We start from the raw sequence: 17787 nt of genomic DNA on the forward strand, positions 1-17787 counted from the left end.
AGAAGGGGGCATAGTGCCTGCTATTTTAAGAATTATATGGTGGGGTAGAAAAGAAGCAAAACAGTCCTTGTTCCAAGCACCATTATTATCGATAAAATTAGCTACACGCTCATTTAATATGTTTTCAGTGATTGTACTGAAAGTATAAGATTGCAACCAACGCCCATCCTCCAGCCAATAATCTTTCCAAAATCTAGCCAACTTCCTATTCCGAAAAGCCCAGCGAGTCCCTTAGAGAACCTCATTCCATACGTTTCCCACGAATTTTCATGAAGGAGAACTATATCAAGTAGGACGTTTTAGAGGAAGGTTTTCTTAATCAACGCCATATTTAAACATCAATACTTGAATCTAGAAGCTGTGGGGTGATTCTCCAAAAATCCACGTGACCATACCTAGGGATCTTTAACGCCAAGGTCCCCACATAAATTAGGGAGTTGTACCCTATCCCACTTAATAAGGTGTATGCGATGAGTCTCGTCAATCTCTTTCTAGATAAAATGCTTGCAAATCTGATCAATTTTATTACGAATACTTGTAGGCAGCATGAAGGTCTGCATGGAATAGGTTGGGAGAGCCAGAATGATCGATTGCGTTAATGTTATCTGACCTACAAGAGAAAGATATTTGGCTGTCCAGCCCGGAAGTCTCTGTAGTGCTAATGGTGGTCAAGGATAAGGTACCAGTTTCGGTGGGAGACATTGAGTTTGCATGAGAAATCTGGGAGACTTCATAGAAAATGTATGAGTTAGTGACAATGGTAAACATGAAGTTTCTTCGGCAACACTTTTTTCCAAGCAAGATGTTCAACCCGATCAATAAGGTTTTCTTAAGTTTGCTTGCTTATTGGCTTGTGAAGCGAAGGCATATCTAGATAAGTACCGAGGTCCTTCGTTGTGGTGAAGCCTAATTTGTCTCTAATCTTTTTAACATCAGCAGCATGCACATTGTGGGAGATAAAAGTCAACGTCTTACTATTGCCAACTTTTTTCCCAGAACTCATGCAAAAAGTATTAAACACATCCTTGATCACCTGTGTTTGAGCAACAGAAGCTTTTGCCAACAACAATAGATCATCAACAAAAAAAACATGAGATATAAAAATACCTTGACGAGCAAGCTCAATTGGTTTCCATCTCCCTTCCCGAACAACTTTATTAATACCACGGCTCAATCTCTCAATGCAAAGCACAAAGATATAAGGCAAAATGGGATCTCGTTGCCAGATTCCTCTAGAGAGGACGAAAGATTTGGTAAGTTCCCAATTCCGCAAAAGCTGCATAGTAGGTGAAAAGATACACTCTATAGTAACATGAACGAGGTCCGGAGGCACCCCAACTAAGCATAACGTCTTATAAATATAGTCCCAGCTCAATCTATCATATATGCCTTTTTAAGATCAACTTTTTTTGCCCTTTGACGAATCTTACCTTTTTTTCGCATTGAATGAACCACCTCCTGAGCAATAACAATATTTTTAGTTATATGTCTCCCAAAAATAAAGCTAGTCTAAGTCAAACCTATGAGATGTGGCAGCACCTCCTTAAATCTATTGGTCATGATCTTAGTGATGTTTTATACACACCAAGGTATAAGCTAATAGGCCAAAACATATTAAGGCTCGTAAGGTTATTATTTTTGGGAATAAGTACAATTAAAGTCTTGTTTAGTTTAACAAGAATATTTGTACCACCAAAGACCTCTTTTACCACTTTGCACACAGAAGGCCTTACCACCTGCTACTAAGATTGATAGAAAATTGCATGTAAACCATCCACTCTGGGTGTTTTTATCGAGTGCATGTAAAAACAGTTCGCTTAATTTCCTCATCATTCATGGGTTGCATTAAGATATTTATCATATTGCTATTCATCCTTGGAAAGTCATTGGAAATAGGATACACACAATGCCCCCTCTCTTTCTTTGAATAAAGGTTGGCAAAAAAAGATGTAGCATGTGCTCGGATCTCCTTGCCATTATGAAGCCAAACGCTAGCATCATCTTGAATGGTAACCACTTTATTCACCATTCTTCTTTAGATAGTTTTTTATGAAAGAAACTGGTGTTCCGATCCCCATATTCAATCTAATTCTTTATGGACTGCTGATACCACAAGATTTCTTCTTAAGTCAAAACCTCTTACAGCTTTTTCTTTAATTCAGCTTCCAATTTGATAAGGTAATTAGTCTGATTAAAATCCAAAGCCTTTTGAATACCCTTAATTCTCGCCAAATGCCTCATTTTTTTTCGTTTGAAGACATTTCCAAAAATCTCTATGTTCCACTTATTAACTTTGAAAACAAATTCTTCTGCCATCTTCACATAACTTTTATTAACATTTTAATTACTAAACACAAAACCAAAAAATCTATCATCTCTAAGCTAAGAGGCCAGGAAACGAATAGGCCTCCGCCTCTTGTGAGACCTTACAACATGACATTCACGGGCCAAGAGAGGACGGTGATTAAATTGGACCTTAGGAAGATGATAAATAATTGTTTAAGGAGCCACACGCAGCTAATCCTCATTACACAATACTCCATCTAATCTTTTATGAAGCGTCCCTTGAGACCATGTAAAAACAGGACCTTTAAATCCCAAGTCACACAACTAATTTCTATGAAACCATTCTTTGAATAAATAACATAAATCGATTGTACTCCCAGCTGAAATACAAGTATGCAACCCAAGGAGGGGTGAATTGGGTTTCTAAAAATTATTCAATATATTAAAGAAAATCTTAATGCAATTATAAATCAAATTCAAAATCAATAACAATTAAGATGATCACAATGTAAAAAGATAAGGGAAGAGAGATTCAAACACCGAGATTTTTACGTGGTTCGGCCAACCTCGCCTACATCCACGCCTCCAAGCTTTCCGGGCTTGAGGATTCCACTAAGCAAGCCTCCAAGGCTTCAAATGCTTACACTTGACTTCCAAGGTGTCAATAAACCTTTACAACAAGAGATTATCCCCAATCTCTTAACCCAAGTGTATCCCAACACTTACAATCACTCAAAGTAAAAGATTACAAATTGTTTCTCTCACAGAATATCTAAGATTACAAATCAATGCTCAAAGTGTGAATAGATGAAAAGAGAATGTGTTTAAAGCTCTATGAAGATTGTATTCTCGGATATATGCTCAATGGTAGTGTTGTGATCAACCTTTGTTTGGTTTTGAATGAGCTTATTTATAGTTGTAGTTGAAAACTAGCCGTTAGAGACTATCTGCACACTATCGGATCGCCGTTTGACTGGTCAATATGACCGTTGAGCTGATTTTTCAAATTGTCGGATCGCCGTTAACTAGATGTCGGATCGCCGTTTATGTCCAGAGACTACCCTTCACTTCTGGTTGCTATCGGCGAGCCGTTTATCAAATTTTTCGGATCACCGTTTATGTCCAGAGGCTACTGGTTGATATCGGTGAGCCGTTTATCAAGACTGTCGGATTGCCGTTTAGGTCCAGAGGCTATACTTCAGTTCTGGTTGATATCGGCGAACCGTTTATCTCAACTGTCGGTTCGCCGTTTTGGTCCAGAGGCTATACTTCAGTTCTGGTTGATATCGGCGAGCCGTTTATCTCAACTGTCGGTTCGCGGTTTTCCATAAAAACTACTGCAGAGAGCTTATTTTTGCAAGAAAACTGTTTTGACTCCAAATCTTTATAAAAACACTTTATGAAACTTGTCAAAATAGATGAAAATTATGTTGAGCTTTTAAAAGATTAATCAATCTTAATCATGTTTGTTATCATCAAAATCTATAAGGAATAATTTATGTTAACACCAACACCTTCTTTTTTCTGCAGCATTCATAATAGTATTTGAATCCCCACCAATAATCCATGGACCATTAACTGACTAAGCCATAATATCTAGAGTAGGCCAAAGATGCTTTCACACTGTCCTAACAGGGCTTGCATAAACTGCTGTCACACAATAATAAAGACTAAGTTTTGAGATTCGGCAATGAAATTGCCGATTGTTTACCATTACCTCCACCTGAATATCTTCGTTCCGCAGCAGCCAAATACTCCTTGCAAAACTAATCGCTTCAACTCTTTGGGGTCTCATTAAGCCACATTTTGTAAGAAAATTATCAGCCCTTTCACCACTGACCTTTGGTTTGAAAAAAGCCATGAAGTTTGGCTAATAACAATTCACTAGTGTTTTAAAATTTGTGAGGAAACCATGTGAGGCCGCCCCTTGCCAATTCCAAAACATAGGTGTACACATCATTAAAAGGAAAAAGCAAAAATATAAGATTCCATCTTTGGATGCAAGAGAACCAGGAGACTCTGATTCCGCCTCCTACTCCTCACTATTTATCATATAATCATTATCATCAGAATCATCTTTATGTTGATTGATATCTGGTTGTCTCCTATCGAGGGGGTCATTGGAGTGTTCCATGCTTAGCAAGAGGTCTTCATCAATTCCGACAGTATTAGAATTCTTCATTAGCTTCCCAGGATCATTAGAGCTCTCACCATGCAAATTATTAAAGGCAACAGCTGTGTATTTTTGTGGGTTTAGACTCGTGGTTATGGGAAGAAGAGATTCATTGGATATGGCTTTGCGTGGGTAGCTAGGCTGTTTACGTGTTGCAGGTTTCTGCATGGGTTCATGGTTAGGTTTTGCATGTGCATGCAAAACGCTGTTGTGTTTCATGGTGGTGGGGCCAGTTGGTGATGGATTATTATCATTATTATTAAAGGTATGGTTCATAAAAGTCTTGGTAATTGAGGTCTCTCTGATAATTCTTTTAGGTATGGTCACGTGGGTTTTGGGAGAATTTGATAACTGCCTTCTAGATTCATGCTCAATTTTAGTGTCATTGAAAATAAATCTCTCATCATTATCATTAGCAATTACAAGGGTCCAAATCATGATCCTTGGCCAGTTATTTCTAATTCAGCACGATTCTGTCACTACTAGAAAAATAGGCTACCGTGACAGAGAATATATGTCATCCGACCCCCTTTATGACAGAGTTTCCATCTATCATTGTAGCCCCTCTCACAAATCTGTGACAACATTTTATCTATCATATGTTCTTATGACAGTGTTTATCCATCACACATATGTCATGAATCAAGTGATGTTCGATTTGCAAAGCTTTCGGGAATTAATTGAAAATTTTAGTGGGTAATTTAAATTATGTTGAATTTGGCGGGTTTCTTCAAAATCTGTCATATATTAATGATTCACATTCTCTGTCAAGAGATTTAAGGTTTAAAAAAATAAAATTATTTAATGAGGTTGGGGAATCAAATTCAAGGTCACGTGCCTGTAGCCCTCCTAACTTGCTGCAAAATGTGCAATTTGAGTTTCGACTCTAGTCCCTGGCCCCATTGCAATGTCCACTAACTCAACCTTTCCTCTTAAATGTTTATTTTTTAGGGTATTATTACTCAATATATGAAAAATCCAATTGAGGAACAAAAGAATAGAGAAGAACGAAATTTATTTACCTTTATCAACCAGAGCGATAGTGAGGGTTTCTTTAAAAAAGATCGGTGAGTTTGAAGGATTACTCAATAGCAAAGGATTTAGGGTTTCGAGGAGAACAACAACTTCTATATGGCAAATAACAACAATTTCGAAGGATTAAGGGTGTATTTTCGTCTTCTTTATTAGTGAGGGAAGAGCCTCAAATTTTGACTTAGGGTTTTAATTTTGGATTTCTCACTTGCAGCGAGGAATCTGATCTATTAAAGTTGTACAACACTTGGAAATTATTTTAGTTAAGTGTCTAGCTCATAAACGACGTAGTTTCCTCTTTGTAAATTCTATTTTGATTTTAGTTTAATTAAAAGCTTTCAATTCTCAAAAAAAAAAAAAAGCTTTCAATTGTTGCAATAAATTAATGAATTGACGTCATTCTTTTTTGTTGAAACGACGTCACTTTTGTGAACTACTTAATAATAAATTAAAAATAAATCGAAAATGAATAAAATATATTATTTTTTTATTATAGCTTGTGATAGAAATTTAGTTTGTCACATAAGTATCATGTAGTTGTGATACATAAAAACTTTGTTAAATGTCTATCATACATTCTTGATAAATAACTAATTTTCTATTATCTATCACAAAAAATCTGTCATAGTAAGTCATTTTTCTAGTAGTGTGTTGTTGATTGATTTCCATAATCAATTATTATCAATGCCAATGTGCAAGTATACACAACAAGTAATAAAGTGATGAGTATTCAAGATCGTCTCCACATGGATTGATGTCACTCAAAATGCTAAAGCAAACACGATAGTGCAAATCAACTAAAGACCGAAACAAACAATTGTCAAATAATTCTATCATAGCTAATAATTGTGAGAGATGGAGATAAAACAATAATGTAACGGAATAAACTAAGTTAAATGTGTCTAAGATTCAATTGAGAATATAGTAGTTGAATGATCAAACTCTCCTAATGGGGTGACTGTTGTTTACCCAATTAGCATCAGTTGTTACAATAAGTTCTGCAGCAATGGGTAGAATAAATCTGCATCTGCAGCTATCGCATGTTGGAAATCTCATACCTTTAAATCTACTAACAATAACCAGTTGCTCATATATTTATGGTATGGCATTATAACTTTTAATCTCTCCACCCTACAAGGTGAACACCTATGTCTAGAGTGTCACAAATCTTAACTTCAAGTATAGGCTGTATAGGATTCAAGGTAACCTAATCTAGGAAACTCGACTTAAGAACAAGTAATACTCTAATAATGTTCACTAAGACATGCCATTTTACTGTTCTATCTTAACTGAAACTATTAAATGGGTGGTCAACTGAAATAACAGTTGTATTCATAAAAACTACTAGAATATAATGCCACAACATTACCATAACAACATAAAAGAACAGTCAAGAACCCATTGAATTATTTGTCACTTAACCACAAGTAATTTTAGTTCATAATCTGGATGAGAAAAGTAAACACAAATATATTGATCTCGGAATACATCCAAACAATCCAAGGAAGAAGAGAAAATATAAGTTGAGCACAATGAAAGACAAATAATTCTACATGATTCTTTTCTTTGTTTCCGAATAGCACTCCTCAATCTTGATCTCCTTCTTCTTGCCTTTGTAATTATTTTTTATGATAATTCCTTGCCGCCTTTCTATGTGGTGCACGCCTCCTTTTATATTGCAAATTAGGGTAAAAGATCCAAAGTCCATGCGCGTGCATGCGTTTAAATTAGGAAACATGCAGATCACGATTTTATGGCTGACCCACGCTTTAAGCTTTCTCCCGCATTACTCTCTGATTACTGCAGCACTGGTTACTCTATCATCCACAACAGCACTGCATTATTCCCGATTGTGCTTGTCTTCTTTTATGGCCAAATTCTTTCCTCCTCTTGCTCATCTAATGTCTCAACATACCCTTATGAATTTAAAACCTACAATTATACGCCTGTTTTTTAGCACGCATTACTTGATTTAAACAAAACTTATTAAAACCCTACTAAAATGAATGTTTATGCAAAAAGTAACCAAAATGTAATAAAAATACCTTATTTGCTCTCTAAATGATCTTGATTTAAGCCTAGAATTGATGTAATAACTCTCATTTCCTAGAGTTATCACCCCCCCAAACTTAAACTATTACTTGTCCTCAAGTAATGACACATACTAACATTTCCCGCAAACAAACATGCACAAAACCTTAGCTCTTTTATCAACTTTACAAGGATTATTCTACCTTCAGATCACAATCTCAATCATACAAAATGCCCATAGTAAATCAGTTCTAGATTTAAGGTTCTTTCTATCCATAGTGTGTGTGTGTGTTTCCTTTGATTGAATCCTAGATATGCTGTAACATCACCAAAGGACTACATAAATTTTCGCAGTGATATACTTCATTCATAAATGGGTAAGCATAAATTTCACATACTCAAACTGTGATTGTTTTAACATTGATTAAACCGGGGAGTACTCAACCTCCTCACTGTAACACTTATCTTTTATGTAAATATCAATCACTTGTAATGATGATGGCCAATTACTTAAACCATGCCCAGATCACAGTTGCTACAACATTATCTGTGGTATAATATTATCTAGAGGTATCTTTTACTCAAGGCTGAACATGGGGCTCATGAACAGACCTGGCTACTCAATGCCTTAGACAGATGACTTCTTTTTCTCTTTTTTTTTTTAGAACTGCTGCAGCATTGCTCATAACTCTCACTACCTTTGACATAATTCTGCATATGGGGTACATACTCAAATCTAGTTACTCAGCAACTGGAGCCATTGGAGCAGAGTTTATTTCATAGATATCACAGTCAATCAACTTGCTTCTCCCCCCAAACTTAAGATCTTTTCTATTCTTTTGGCTTTGCTCTAGCAATCTCATACAATTCAACCAAAGTCTAAGTGTTGGGACAAAATTTCACTTCTATCTATAACTGTCTCTACTTGGCATTCTCATAAATATTGACTAACACTCAATTTATCTTCATTAGACTTTCAAATCCATACACAAATATTAGATAAAGAGCTTTATACAGCACAAACATAACACATACATAAACACATGCATTCAGAAACAACCCCCCCAAACTTGAGAGATGATGTGTCCTCACAAGCATACAGAACAAATGCACACAACTTGACAAGGATATGAAAGACCTTAGAAAATACCACACAAATTTTCGTTTATTGGATTGTCTTGGACTGGTGCGAATAGGCTGGCTAGGAGTTTGCTGGGGGGCTTTTGTAGTTAATGCATCAGCTGCCTGGCCCTCAACTGTGATTACAACAATGACCGCAAGTAGTTGCTTAGCTTGCTCAGGTGTAGGGATAGCTCTGGCTGCTGCAGCAGCCAGCTCAGCATCGACTTGCTCCATTTCATCTTCAGAGGCTGGCGGTGTTACCATTTTTGCTTTGCCCTTGTCCTTTCTCTTGCTTGTGAGAACTGGAATAGACGGCTCCTCTTCAAGGTCTTCCTCCTCCTCTTCTTGAATAATGTGCTTTTTCCTGATTTTGGGCTGGGCTGGAATGGATGGCTCCTCATGTTCCTTCTCTGAATTGTCCTCTGCTTCTGTGGGTGAGCTATTAGTCTCAGACTTGTCACCTTCTTCCTCAGGTTGGTCAGATGGTTCAACATCTTCTGATTCTACCTTTGCTTGTGGTTTGGCTGCAGCTTAATCTGCTGGTTCATCTGTGGCAGTGGCTTCCTCACTAGCTTCTGCTGGAGCACCTGTGGTGTTGGTGTCAAAATTGTACTGCTGGAGCAGTGCATCAGGGAAGTTCTGGTGAGTGCGTCTCATGTACAGAGCAAATTGGTGCAGTTGGTTATCCAGGTCCTGTAGATAACTCCAAAACCGACAATTTTCCCTCTGCTGAGCTTCCACACATTGAGTTATATTGTTGCTGAGTGCCTGGATAGTCTATTTTAAGCCAATAGCTCGTCTTGCTTCTGTGACAACAGCTGGTTCAGTGGTTGTTCCAGCACTCTCACCAGCAACTCTCTCAATAGTACGTGCCATAAAGGCACCATTATTTTTTACATGTTCATCTCTGGCGTCAAGACGAACACCTGAAACTACACAATGCTGGTGACGAGTGAGGGAAATAGCAAGGCAGCAGTTCGGTGAGTTTTGACTGCACAATCTCGGATTTCTTTCACAATGATGCTACTTACATCTATAGGAAGTGTTGAGTGTTAGAAAATGCATATTTATAAAGGAGAAACCCGTCATTTTACATTTCAAGTCTTACTAACAACCCTTACTTTTATGTATTTAACCTTCTTGTGATTTAATTACATGTGTTTTATTTTAATTAAGTATTTTATGTATTTTAGGGGCATTATAGTCATTTCACAATAAAGGAGAAATCAGACGGCAAAACGGACATCACTTTTGAACTCAGGACGGTCAAAAACCTTAGGAGGAGCATAAAAGGAAAAATGGCACTATTCACATGTACGGTACTATTCACGTGTATGGTACTGTCTACGTTACTGTTCACGACACTATTCGCATAGACGGATGATGACGTGGCATTGACCGATGATGTGGCATTGACTGATGAGGTGTCACGATCCTGTTGGACTAAAATTCTTATGTACTGTTGATGGTGACGTGGCAGCATATCAGTGGACGAAAAATCTCGTGTACGGTGCATGCATCACACAGGATTATTTTCAACCAAACCGCGTTACTGTTCATCCAGGTCAAACCGCGTTACTGTTCAAAGTCAGGTCAAACCGTGTTACTGTTCCTCCGCGTGGTGAAACCGTGGACTGTTGACTGATGACGTGGCGCAATCCTGAGCGTCCAAACTGTTTTTAATCAGATGGCTATGATTTACTCCATGTATCTATAAAAAGGGGGCCTCTCCCCCCTAATTTGATATCTCTGAATCCATTTTTGGGATCCATTTTCTGTAATTCCTTCTCCATCTTGTATTTTCTTCATATTTTAATAAATTCCCATTTTGCCCCTAGTTCAATTATGAGTGGCTAATTTTCTTTCAAGCTTGGGTTGAAGGTGAAGTCTCAACATATGTCATGGGCTTTATTTGGTAAATTTATTTTCTCTTCCCCTCTAGTTTTTGTGGATGTTTTGACTTCTCGTCGATAAATAATACTAATCTTGTCTAGTACCGCCTTGGTTTCACCGGCCCTCTGGTACAAGGTTATTATTATTTGGCACGATAAGCCCTTAGCACCATATTGATTAGAGCGTTGTTCATGAGGTGTGGATTCCCCCCTCATGATTTAATTGGCATCAATACGAATTATTTAGCCCATGATGCATGTTGATACGGATCCAGATACCCAAGTACATCAATTTAATAGATTTTCTCTTCAATTTATTCTCTCCATTGCAATTCCAATTTTAAAATTTATTCTCGCCATTTTAATTTAAGTCTTAGCATATTCCAAATCATTTCCACCATAAATCCAACAACCCATTTACAAAATTAATTCTATACACATAATTAAAATCCACCTCCTCGTGGGATCGACACTCGTCACCATTAGTCTATACTACAATAGATTCGTGCGCTTGCGAGTACATTAAAATTTGCACAACAAGTTTTTGGCGCCGTTGCCGGGGAGGTAAGTAATTTTAATTCATAGAATTAATTTTTTTTGAATAATTTCTTTTATTTGTTTTCTTGTATTTTTTTTTATTAAATTAAAAAAAAAGAAAAAAAAAGTGAATCTACATTTAAAGGTTAGTATTTTTTTTCTTTTTCTCTTCTTTAAAATTCTGTAATTTAATTTTCCATTTATTTTTCTTTGTAATTTTTTTTTGTTTATCTTATTAATTTAATTTTTAGTTAATTTCTTTCACGTATTTATTTTTGTGTATTTTTATAGAAAGGTTGTAATAGCGCAATAAGGTTAGTATCGTAATTTCTCCTCCTTCTTTATTTTTATTTGTTTTGTTCCCATCTTTATTTTTTATTTTATTTGTTTTGCATGCATGGTCGTAGGTCATTATTACCTAATCTTGAACCTATCGACCTTGAATTAGAAAAAACACTTCGCACACAAAAGCAAATTAAAAATAAATTTGAAATGGATTTGCAACCACAAGAGAGGCCATTTAAGGACTACTTCAGTCCCTTAGCTAATTTGAGTACATCATGCATAAGATACCCAAATGTAGCTGCTAGGAGTTTCGAATTAAAACCTAGTGTGCTAAATTGTCTCCCCACATTTTATTGCCTAGAAAATGAGGATCCATATAATCATCTGAATGATTTTCATGCCATTTGTCAAACTTTTAAATATGAAAATTTTTCAGACGATGATTTTAAACTTAGACTATTCCCATTTTCTTTAAAGGATAGAGCTCGTTCATGGCTTAATACATTGCCTGCTAATAGCATTGCATCATGGGAACAAATGGTTACAAAATTTTTAAATAAATATTTCCCAGTGCATAAAACCAATGCTATTCGCAGGGAAATCTCGGAGTTTACCCAGAAAGATGACGAGCAATTTTTCGAAACATGGGAGCGATTCAATGGGCTACTCTTGAAGTGTCCACATCATGGGTACGAGAAATGGCACCAATGCTAATACTTTTTGGAGGGATTACTACCAAATGTGCAAGAATGGCTAATGGCAACAAGTGGAGGAGAGCTAATGTCAAAAAGTGCATCAGAAATTTGGGAATTCTTCCAGCGACAAGCGGATAATTCCCAACAACGGAGTCGATCACTCAGGAATACTAGAAGAATTAAAGGAGTAAATGAGGTTCAAATTGGTGAGTCAACTTCGGGAATCAAAGAAGTCAAGGAGATGGTTGAAGGTCTTGCTCGACAAATAGCATCGTTATCGACTGCTAAATCAACAGAACCACATGACCATGACTCATACTCAGATCAAGCCAATGCCATAGGTGTAATGAGAAAGCCATCAAATTACAACCCATACTCCAACACATATAATCCTGGATGGAGAGACCACCCCAATTTTTCATGGTCTCAAGGATTCCAACAGAATGGACCAGCAGCTCCAGCTCCACCAATGCAACAAATTCCTCAAGTTCCTCAAGCCTCTCAGCCACCATTTAGACCATACAATCAGAATCAGAATTTCTCTCAACCCAAACCATGGGAGGATTCATTCCAGAATCTCAAGAATCTTACTCACTCCACGATTGAGCAACAAAACCGCACCATTGATGGACTACGAAATGAGTTGAGAGCAGGTTTCAACTCACAAGCTCAATCAGTCGAGAAGATGGTGGGACAACTTGCTTCTTCAGTTCAGACCTTGGCAATGACTGTTGAGAAAGGCAAGTTTCCAAGTCAACCAGTACCTAATCCTAAAGGAGTGCATGAAGCAAGTACCAGTTCACCACAGCAGCATGGAGAGGTCAAAGCAGTAATGACCTTGCGAAAAGGAAAAGAAGTCGACAACAAAGTGGAGATGCCGGTGACAAAAGAAAATCAAATCGTACCTGTGAATGTTGAGGACTCACCACCGGAGGAAAAAGAAGAAACCAACCCACGAGAATATGTTCCTAAAGCTCCATTTCCTCAGAGGTTAGCGAAAGGAAAGAAGGGAAAATCCACAGGTGAGATTCTTGAAATCTTCAAACAGGTAAGTGTTAATATCCCTTTACTTGATGCTATAAAACAAGTTCCATCTTATGCCAAGTTTCTTAAAGACCTTTGTACTAAAAAGAGAAATATGCATGTTCAAAAGAAGGCATTTTTAACAGAAAACGTTAGTTCTATACTCCAACATAAAATTCCTTTAAAATGCAAAGACCCAGGCTCCCTCACTATCTCATGTAGTATAGGGAACCACACAATTGAGAATGCTTTGTTGGATTTAGGAGCTAGTGTAAATTTGTTGCCTTATTCAGTATTTGTGAAACTTGGACTTGGAGAATTACACCCAACTCCAGTGGTGTTACAGCTTGCAGATCGGTTCACGAAAATACCTCGTGGTATTGTGGAGGACGTGCTTATCCAGGTAGACAAGTTTTATTTTCCTGTTGATTTTATTGTAATTGACACTCAACCAATACAGGATTCAAGGAAGCACATCCCCATTATTCTAGGCCGACCTTTCTTGGCAACTGCGGATGCTCACATTCAATGCAGGACTGGAAATATGCAGTTGTCCTTCGGCAACATGACTATGGAGCTGAACATCTTCAACATTGCCAAACAACCTCACAGTGCAGATGGTGGAATTGTTGATGTGGATTTAATTGAAGCATTAGTTGATGATACTTTTGTTTCAAACCTTAGTGATGATCCTTTACAAACATGTTTAACTCACTTTGGTTTGAATTTTGATATTGATAGATCGGTCGATGAGGTCAACGCCCTGCTTGACTCCGCACCGTCCTTGGACACTAATAAATGGAAATCAAGAGTTGAACAACTAGCACCATCAGAGAAGAAACTCATCCCATCATCAGAATCACCACCGAAACTCGAGCTTAAACCATTACCCAACACTCTGGAATATGCATTTTTGGGAGAAGAAAGCACTCTACCGGTAATCATCTCATCATCCCTAAATGACGAACAAAAAAGTAAGTTGTTGGATGTTTTAAAAGATCACAAAGGAGCATTAGGATGGACCATAGCAGACATTAAAGGTATAAACCCAGTAGACTGCATGCATTACATTCACCTTGATGAAAATGCTAAAACTACTAGGGAGATGCAACGTCGGTTAAATCCTAATATGAAAAAAGTTGTTAGAACCGAAGTGCTTAAGCTATTAGATGCAGGTATCATTTACCCAATTTCTGATAGTTCATGGGTCAGTCCTGTACAAGTTGTCCCCAAAAAGTCATGAATCATAGTAGTTACGAATGCTGATAATGAATTGATACCCACTAGAGTAACTACAGGATGACGTGTTTGCATTAATTATAGAAAGTTGAATTCTGTCACACGTAAAGACCATTTTCCTTTACCATTTATTGATCAAATGCTTGATAGATTAGCAGGCCATGAATTTTATTGCTTTCTAGATGGCTACTCAGGATATAATCAGATTCCCATAGCACCAAAAGATCAGGAGAAAACTACTTTCACTTGCCCTTTTGGCACATTTGCATATAGGAGAATGCCATTTGGATTATGTAATGCACCTGCTACATTTCAACGATGCATGTTGAGCATTTTTTCTGATATGGTTGAATGATTCCTTGAAGTCTTTATGGATGATTTTTCTGTCTTTGGTGACTCGTTTGATCAATGTTTACATCATCTAACACTAGTTCTGCAGAGATATATCGAGAAGAACTTGGTCTTAAATTGGGAGAAATGCCATTTTATGGTAAAACAGTATTGTTCTCGGTCACATCATTTCGAGCAAAGGTATTGAGGTTGACAAAGCCAAGGTGGATCTCATTTCTAATCTTCCTCCACCCAAAACAGTCAGAGAAGTAAGATCTTTCCTTGGGCATGCTGGGTTCTATAGACGTTTCATTAAAGATTTTAGCAAAGCTTCTAGACCCTTATGCAATTTACTTGCTAAGGATGTACCTTTTGTCTTTGATGATTCATGTCTTGTTGCGTTTGAAAAATTAAAGCATTTGTTGACATCATCACCCATCATTCAGTCCCCGAACTGGAGTTTACCATTTGAACTCATGTGTGATGCATCTGATTATGCAGTAGGAGCAGTATTAGGACAAAGAGTTGATCGAATTCCCCACGTTATTTACTATGCTAGTATGACATTGAATGATGCACAGTTGAACTATTCAACTACTGAAAAAGAAATGCTAGCAGTAGTGTTTGCATTAGAGAAATTTAGATCTTATCTCATTGGTTGTAAAATAATCGTGTTCACAGATCATGCTGCTCTTAAATATCTTCTTACAAAGAAAGATGCAAAAGCTAGACTAATTCGTTGGGTGTTACTTTTGCAGGAATTTGACTTGGAATTCAAAGATAAAAAAGGGACAGAAAATGTTGTGGCGGACCACCTCTCTCGTCTCCATCTTAACACAATTACAGAGCCATTAATATTGAATGAGTCATTTCCAGATGAACAATTAATGAGTGTGGAAGTATTACCTTGGTATGCTGATATAGTTAATTATCTTGTTACAGGTAAACTTCCTGAGCATTGGACCAAGCAAGACAAGGCAAAATTCTTTGCAGAGATAAAGAATTTCTTTTGGGATGACCCGTATTTGTTCAAGTATTGTGCGGATCAAATTGTTAGACGATGTGTCCCAGAAAGTGAAATTCAGAATATCCTTTCATTCTGCCATGAACAAGCTTGTGGAGGCCATTTCAGTGCTAAGAAAACAGCGACTAAAGTTTTACAATGTGGTTTCTATTGGCCAACTATATTTCGAGACGCTTACACTTTCTGTTCTTCATGTGATAGGTGTCAACGAATGGGGTATCGACTTCATGGGACCCTTTCCCCCTTCTTTTGGCCATCAATACATATTGGTTGCTGTTAACTACGTATCAAAATGGGTAGAAGCAATTCCATGTAGAACCAATGATCACAAGGTGGTGATAGGATTTTTGAAAAGCAACATTGTCTCGCGCTTTGGATTCCCTCGAGCAATAATCAGTGATGGTGGTGCCCACTTTTGTAACAAAGCATTCAAAGCTCTTTTGACAAAGTATTCAATCACACACAAAGTGGCGACTCCGTATCATCCGCAAACCAGTGGCCAAGTTGAGATCTCCAATCGAGAAATAAAGCACATATTAGAAAAGACGGTGAGGCCGGACAGAAAAGATTGGTCATTAAGACTTGATGATGCCTTATGGGCATATAGAACGGCTTTCAAGACCCCGATTGGGATGTCACCCTACAGGCTAGTGTATGGAAAAGCTTGCCACCTACCTGTGGAACTTGAGCATCGTGCGTATTGGGCCATCAAGAAATTCAACTTTGACATGCAGCAAGCTAGCTCAAAAAGAAGATTACAACTGGCAGAACTTGAAGAAATTCGCAATGATGCATACGAAAATGCCAAGATTTACAAGCAACGAATGAAAGTCTTCCATGACAAGCACGTTATGAGAAAATCGTTCACTCCAGGTCAGAAAGTGCTTTTATTCAATTCTTGCCTGCACCTATTCTCAGGTAAGTTACGCTCTCGTTGGTCTGGTCCCTTTATTGTTCATACTATTTTTCCACATGGGGCAATTGAAATTAAGGACCCAAAGAACGGTGTCACGTTTAAAGTTAATGGTCAAAGATTAAAGCCATATCTAGAATACCAACCACGTGGAGAAGACACCGAAATAAATTTGAGTGACCCACCAGATTTGAATTGATTTTTTTCTTTCTTTTTGTTGATTTGATTTTGTTTTCTTTCTTTATATTATTCTTTTGCTAATTGAAATTGTTTTTGCATAAGTGTGTTTATTTTACCATTAAGTTTTCTCTTATCATTTTTAATCATGAGTCTCATACTTAGACCGTTCCTCCTGAACATTCTTAAACCACTTCAACGTGTCAAAACTCATCTCAAAAGGCAGATTCAATTTTGTAAAACACAACGCATTTGGGCTCTACAACCACCAGAGTTAGTAGCCTATGTTGAGGGTTTAGAACGCCAACTCAGAGACATTGAGAGAAGTGTTTACGACATCCAGTTGGAGCTTGAGGTAAATTCAATAAGAGGACGATTTTAATTTTCTTTGTGTGTTTTAATTTATTTTTCTATTTGTGTGCTTTAGTTTGTTACCCCGGTGAAGTGGTGGATAATGGTACTCCGTGACAATCAAGTCGGTTACTTCAGTTTCCCATAATAACTAATATTCTGAGGCGAAAGTATGGACAGAAATGAGATTCTAGCAAAGCTTCACAAGCGATTCCCTTCACTTCCTCAGAATGCCCTCCTTACGATCTATAAAGCTCGGTCCGAACGCATGCGATTACTCATGAGGAATAACATACCTGCTGACATCCGTTGGTTAATCGAGGCTAAAGTACGATCGGCAGGTGAGTTACCTCCAAAATTTATTGCATACATGCCTGGTTGTGGTAAAGGAAATTATGCAAGAAAACGACGAGCTCGAAGAATTTCTGTTGCTTGTCATAAGTGTGCCAGAATGAGTTGCAATAAAAACCAATGTTCTTTAGGAATGATGTCTGATAACAGGGAAGATAAGATTCAATTCATTAGGGATGGCTTGAATAAGGAGTCATTGGATGATATCCTTTTGTCTCTTGAAACGCATCCCAGTGGATATGTGCAAGGAGCGATTCTCCAGTTATGGCCATTATTCCAGAAAGAGCATGCACGATATAGTCTCGGGAATCTGACTATAAATGACC

General features: G+C 37.5%; 1 protein-coding gene and 1 non-coding gene across 2 annotated transcripts; both read right to left on the reverse strand.

The window, feature by feature from the left end:
• Positions 1-525: 525 nt before the first annotated feature.
• Positions 526-1282, reverse strand: LOC112098027. The gene is made up of 2 exons (XM_024183628.1): positions 883-1282; positions 526-728 (listed from the first exon to the last, which is right to left on the reverse strand). The coding sequence occupies exons 1-2, from the start codon at positions 1280-1282 to the stop codon at positions 526-528; spliced, it is 603 nt and encodes a 200-aa protein (XP_024039396.1).
• A 10664-nt stretch (positions 1283-11946) lies between these two features.
• On the reverse strand, positions 11947-12050 carry LOC112098582. Its single transcript, XR_002905693.1, has one exon. It is a non-coding gene; the product is annotated as a small nucleolar RNA R71 (small nucleolar RNA).
• Between the last annotated feature and the right edge of the window lie 5737 nt (positions 12051-17787).

The sequence above is a fragment of the Citrus clementina genome, unplaced genomic scaffold, assembly GCF_000493195.1.
Source record: "Citrus clementina cultivar Clemenules unplaced genomic scaffold, Citrus_clementina_v1.0 scaffold_5, whole genome shotgun sequence".
Lineage (NCBI taxonomy): Eukaryota > Viridiplantae > Streptophyta > Magnoliopsida > Sapindales > Rutaceae > Citrus > Citrus x clementina.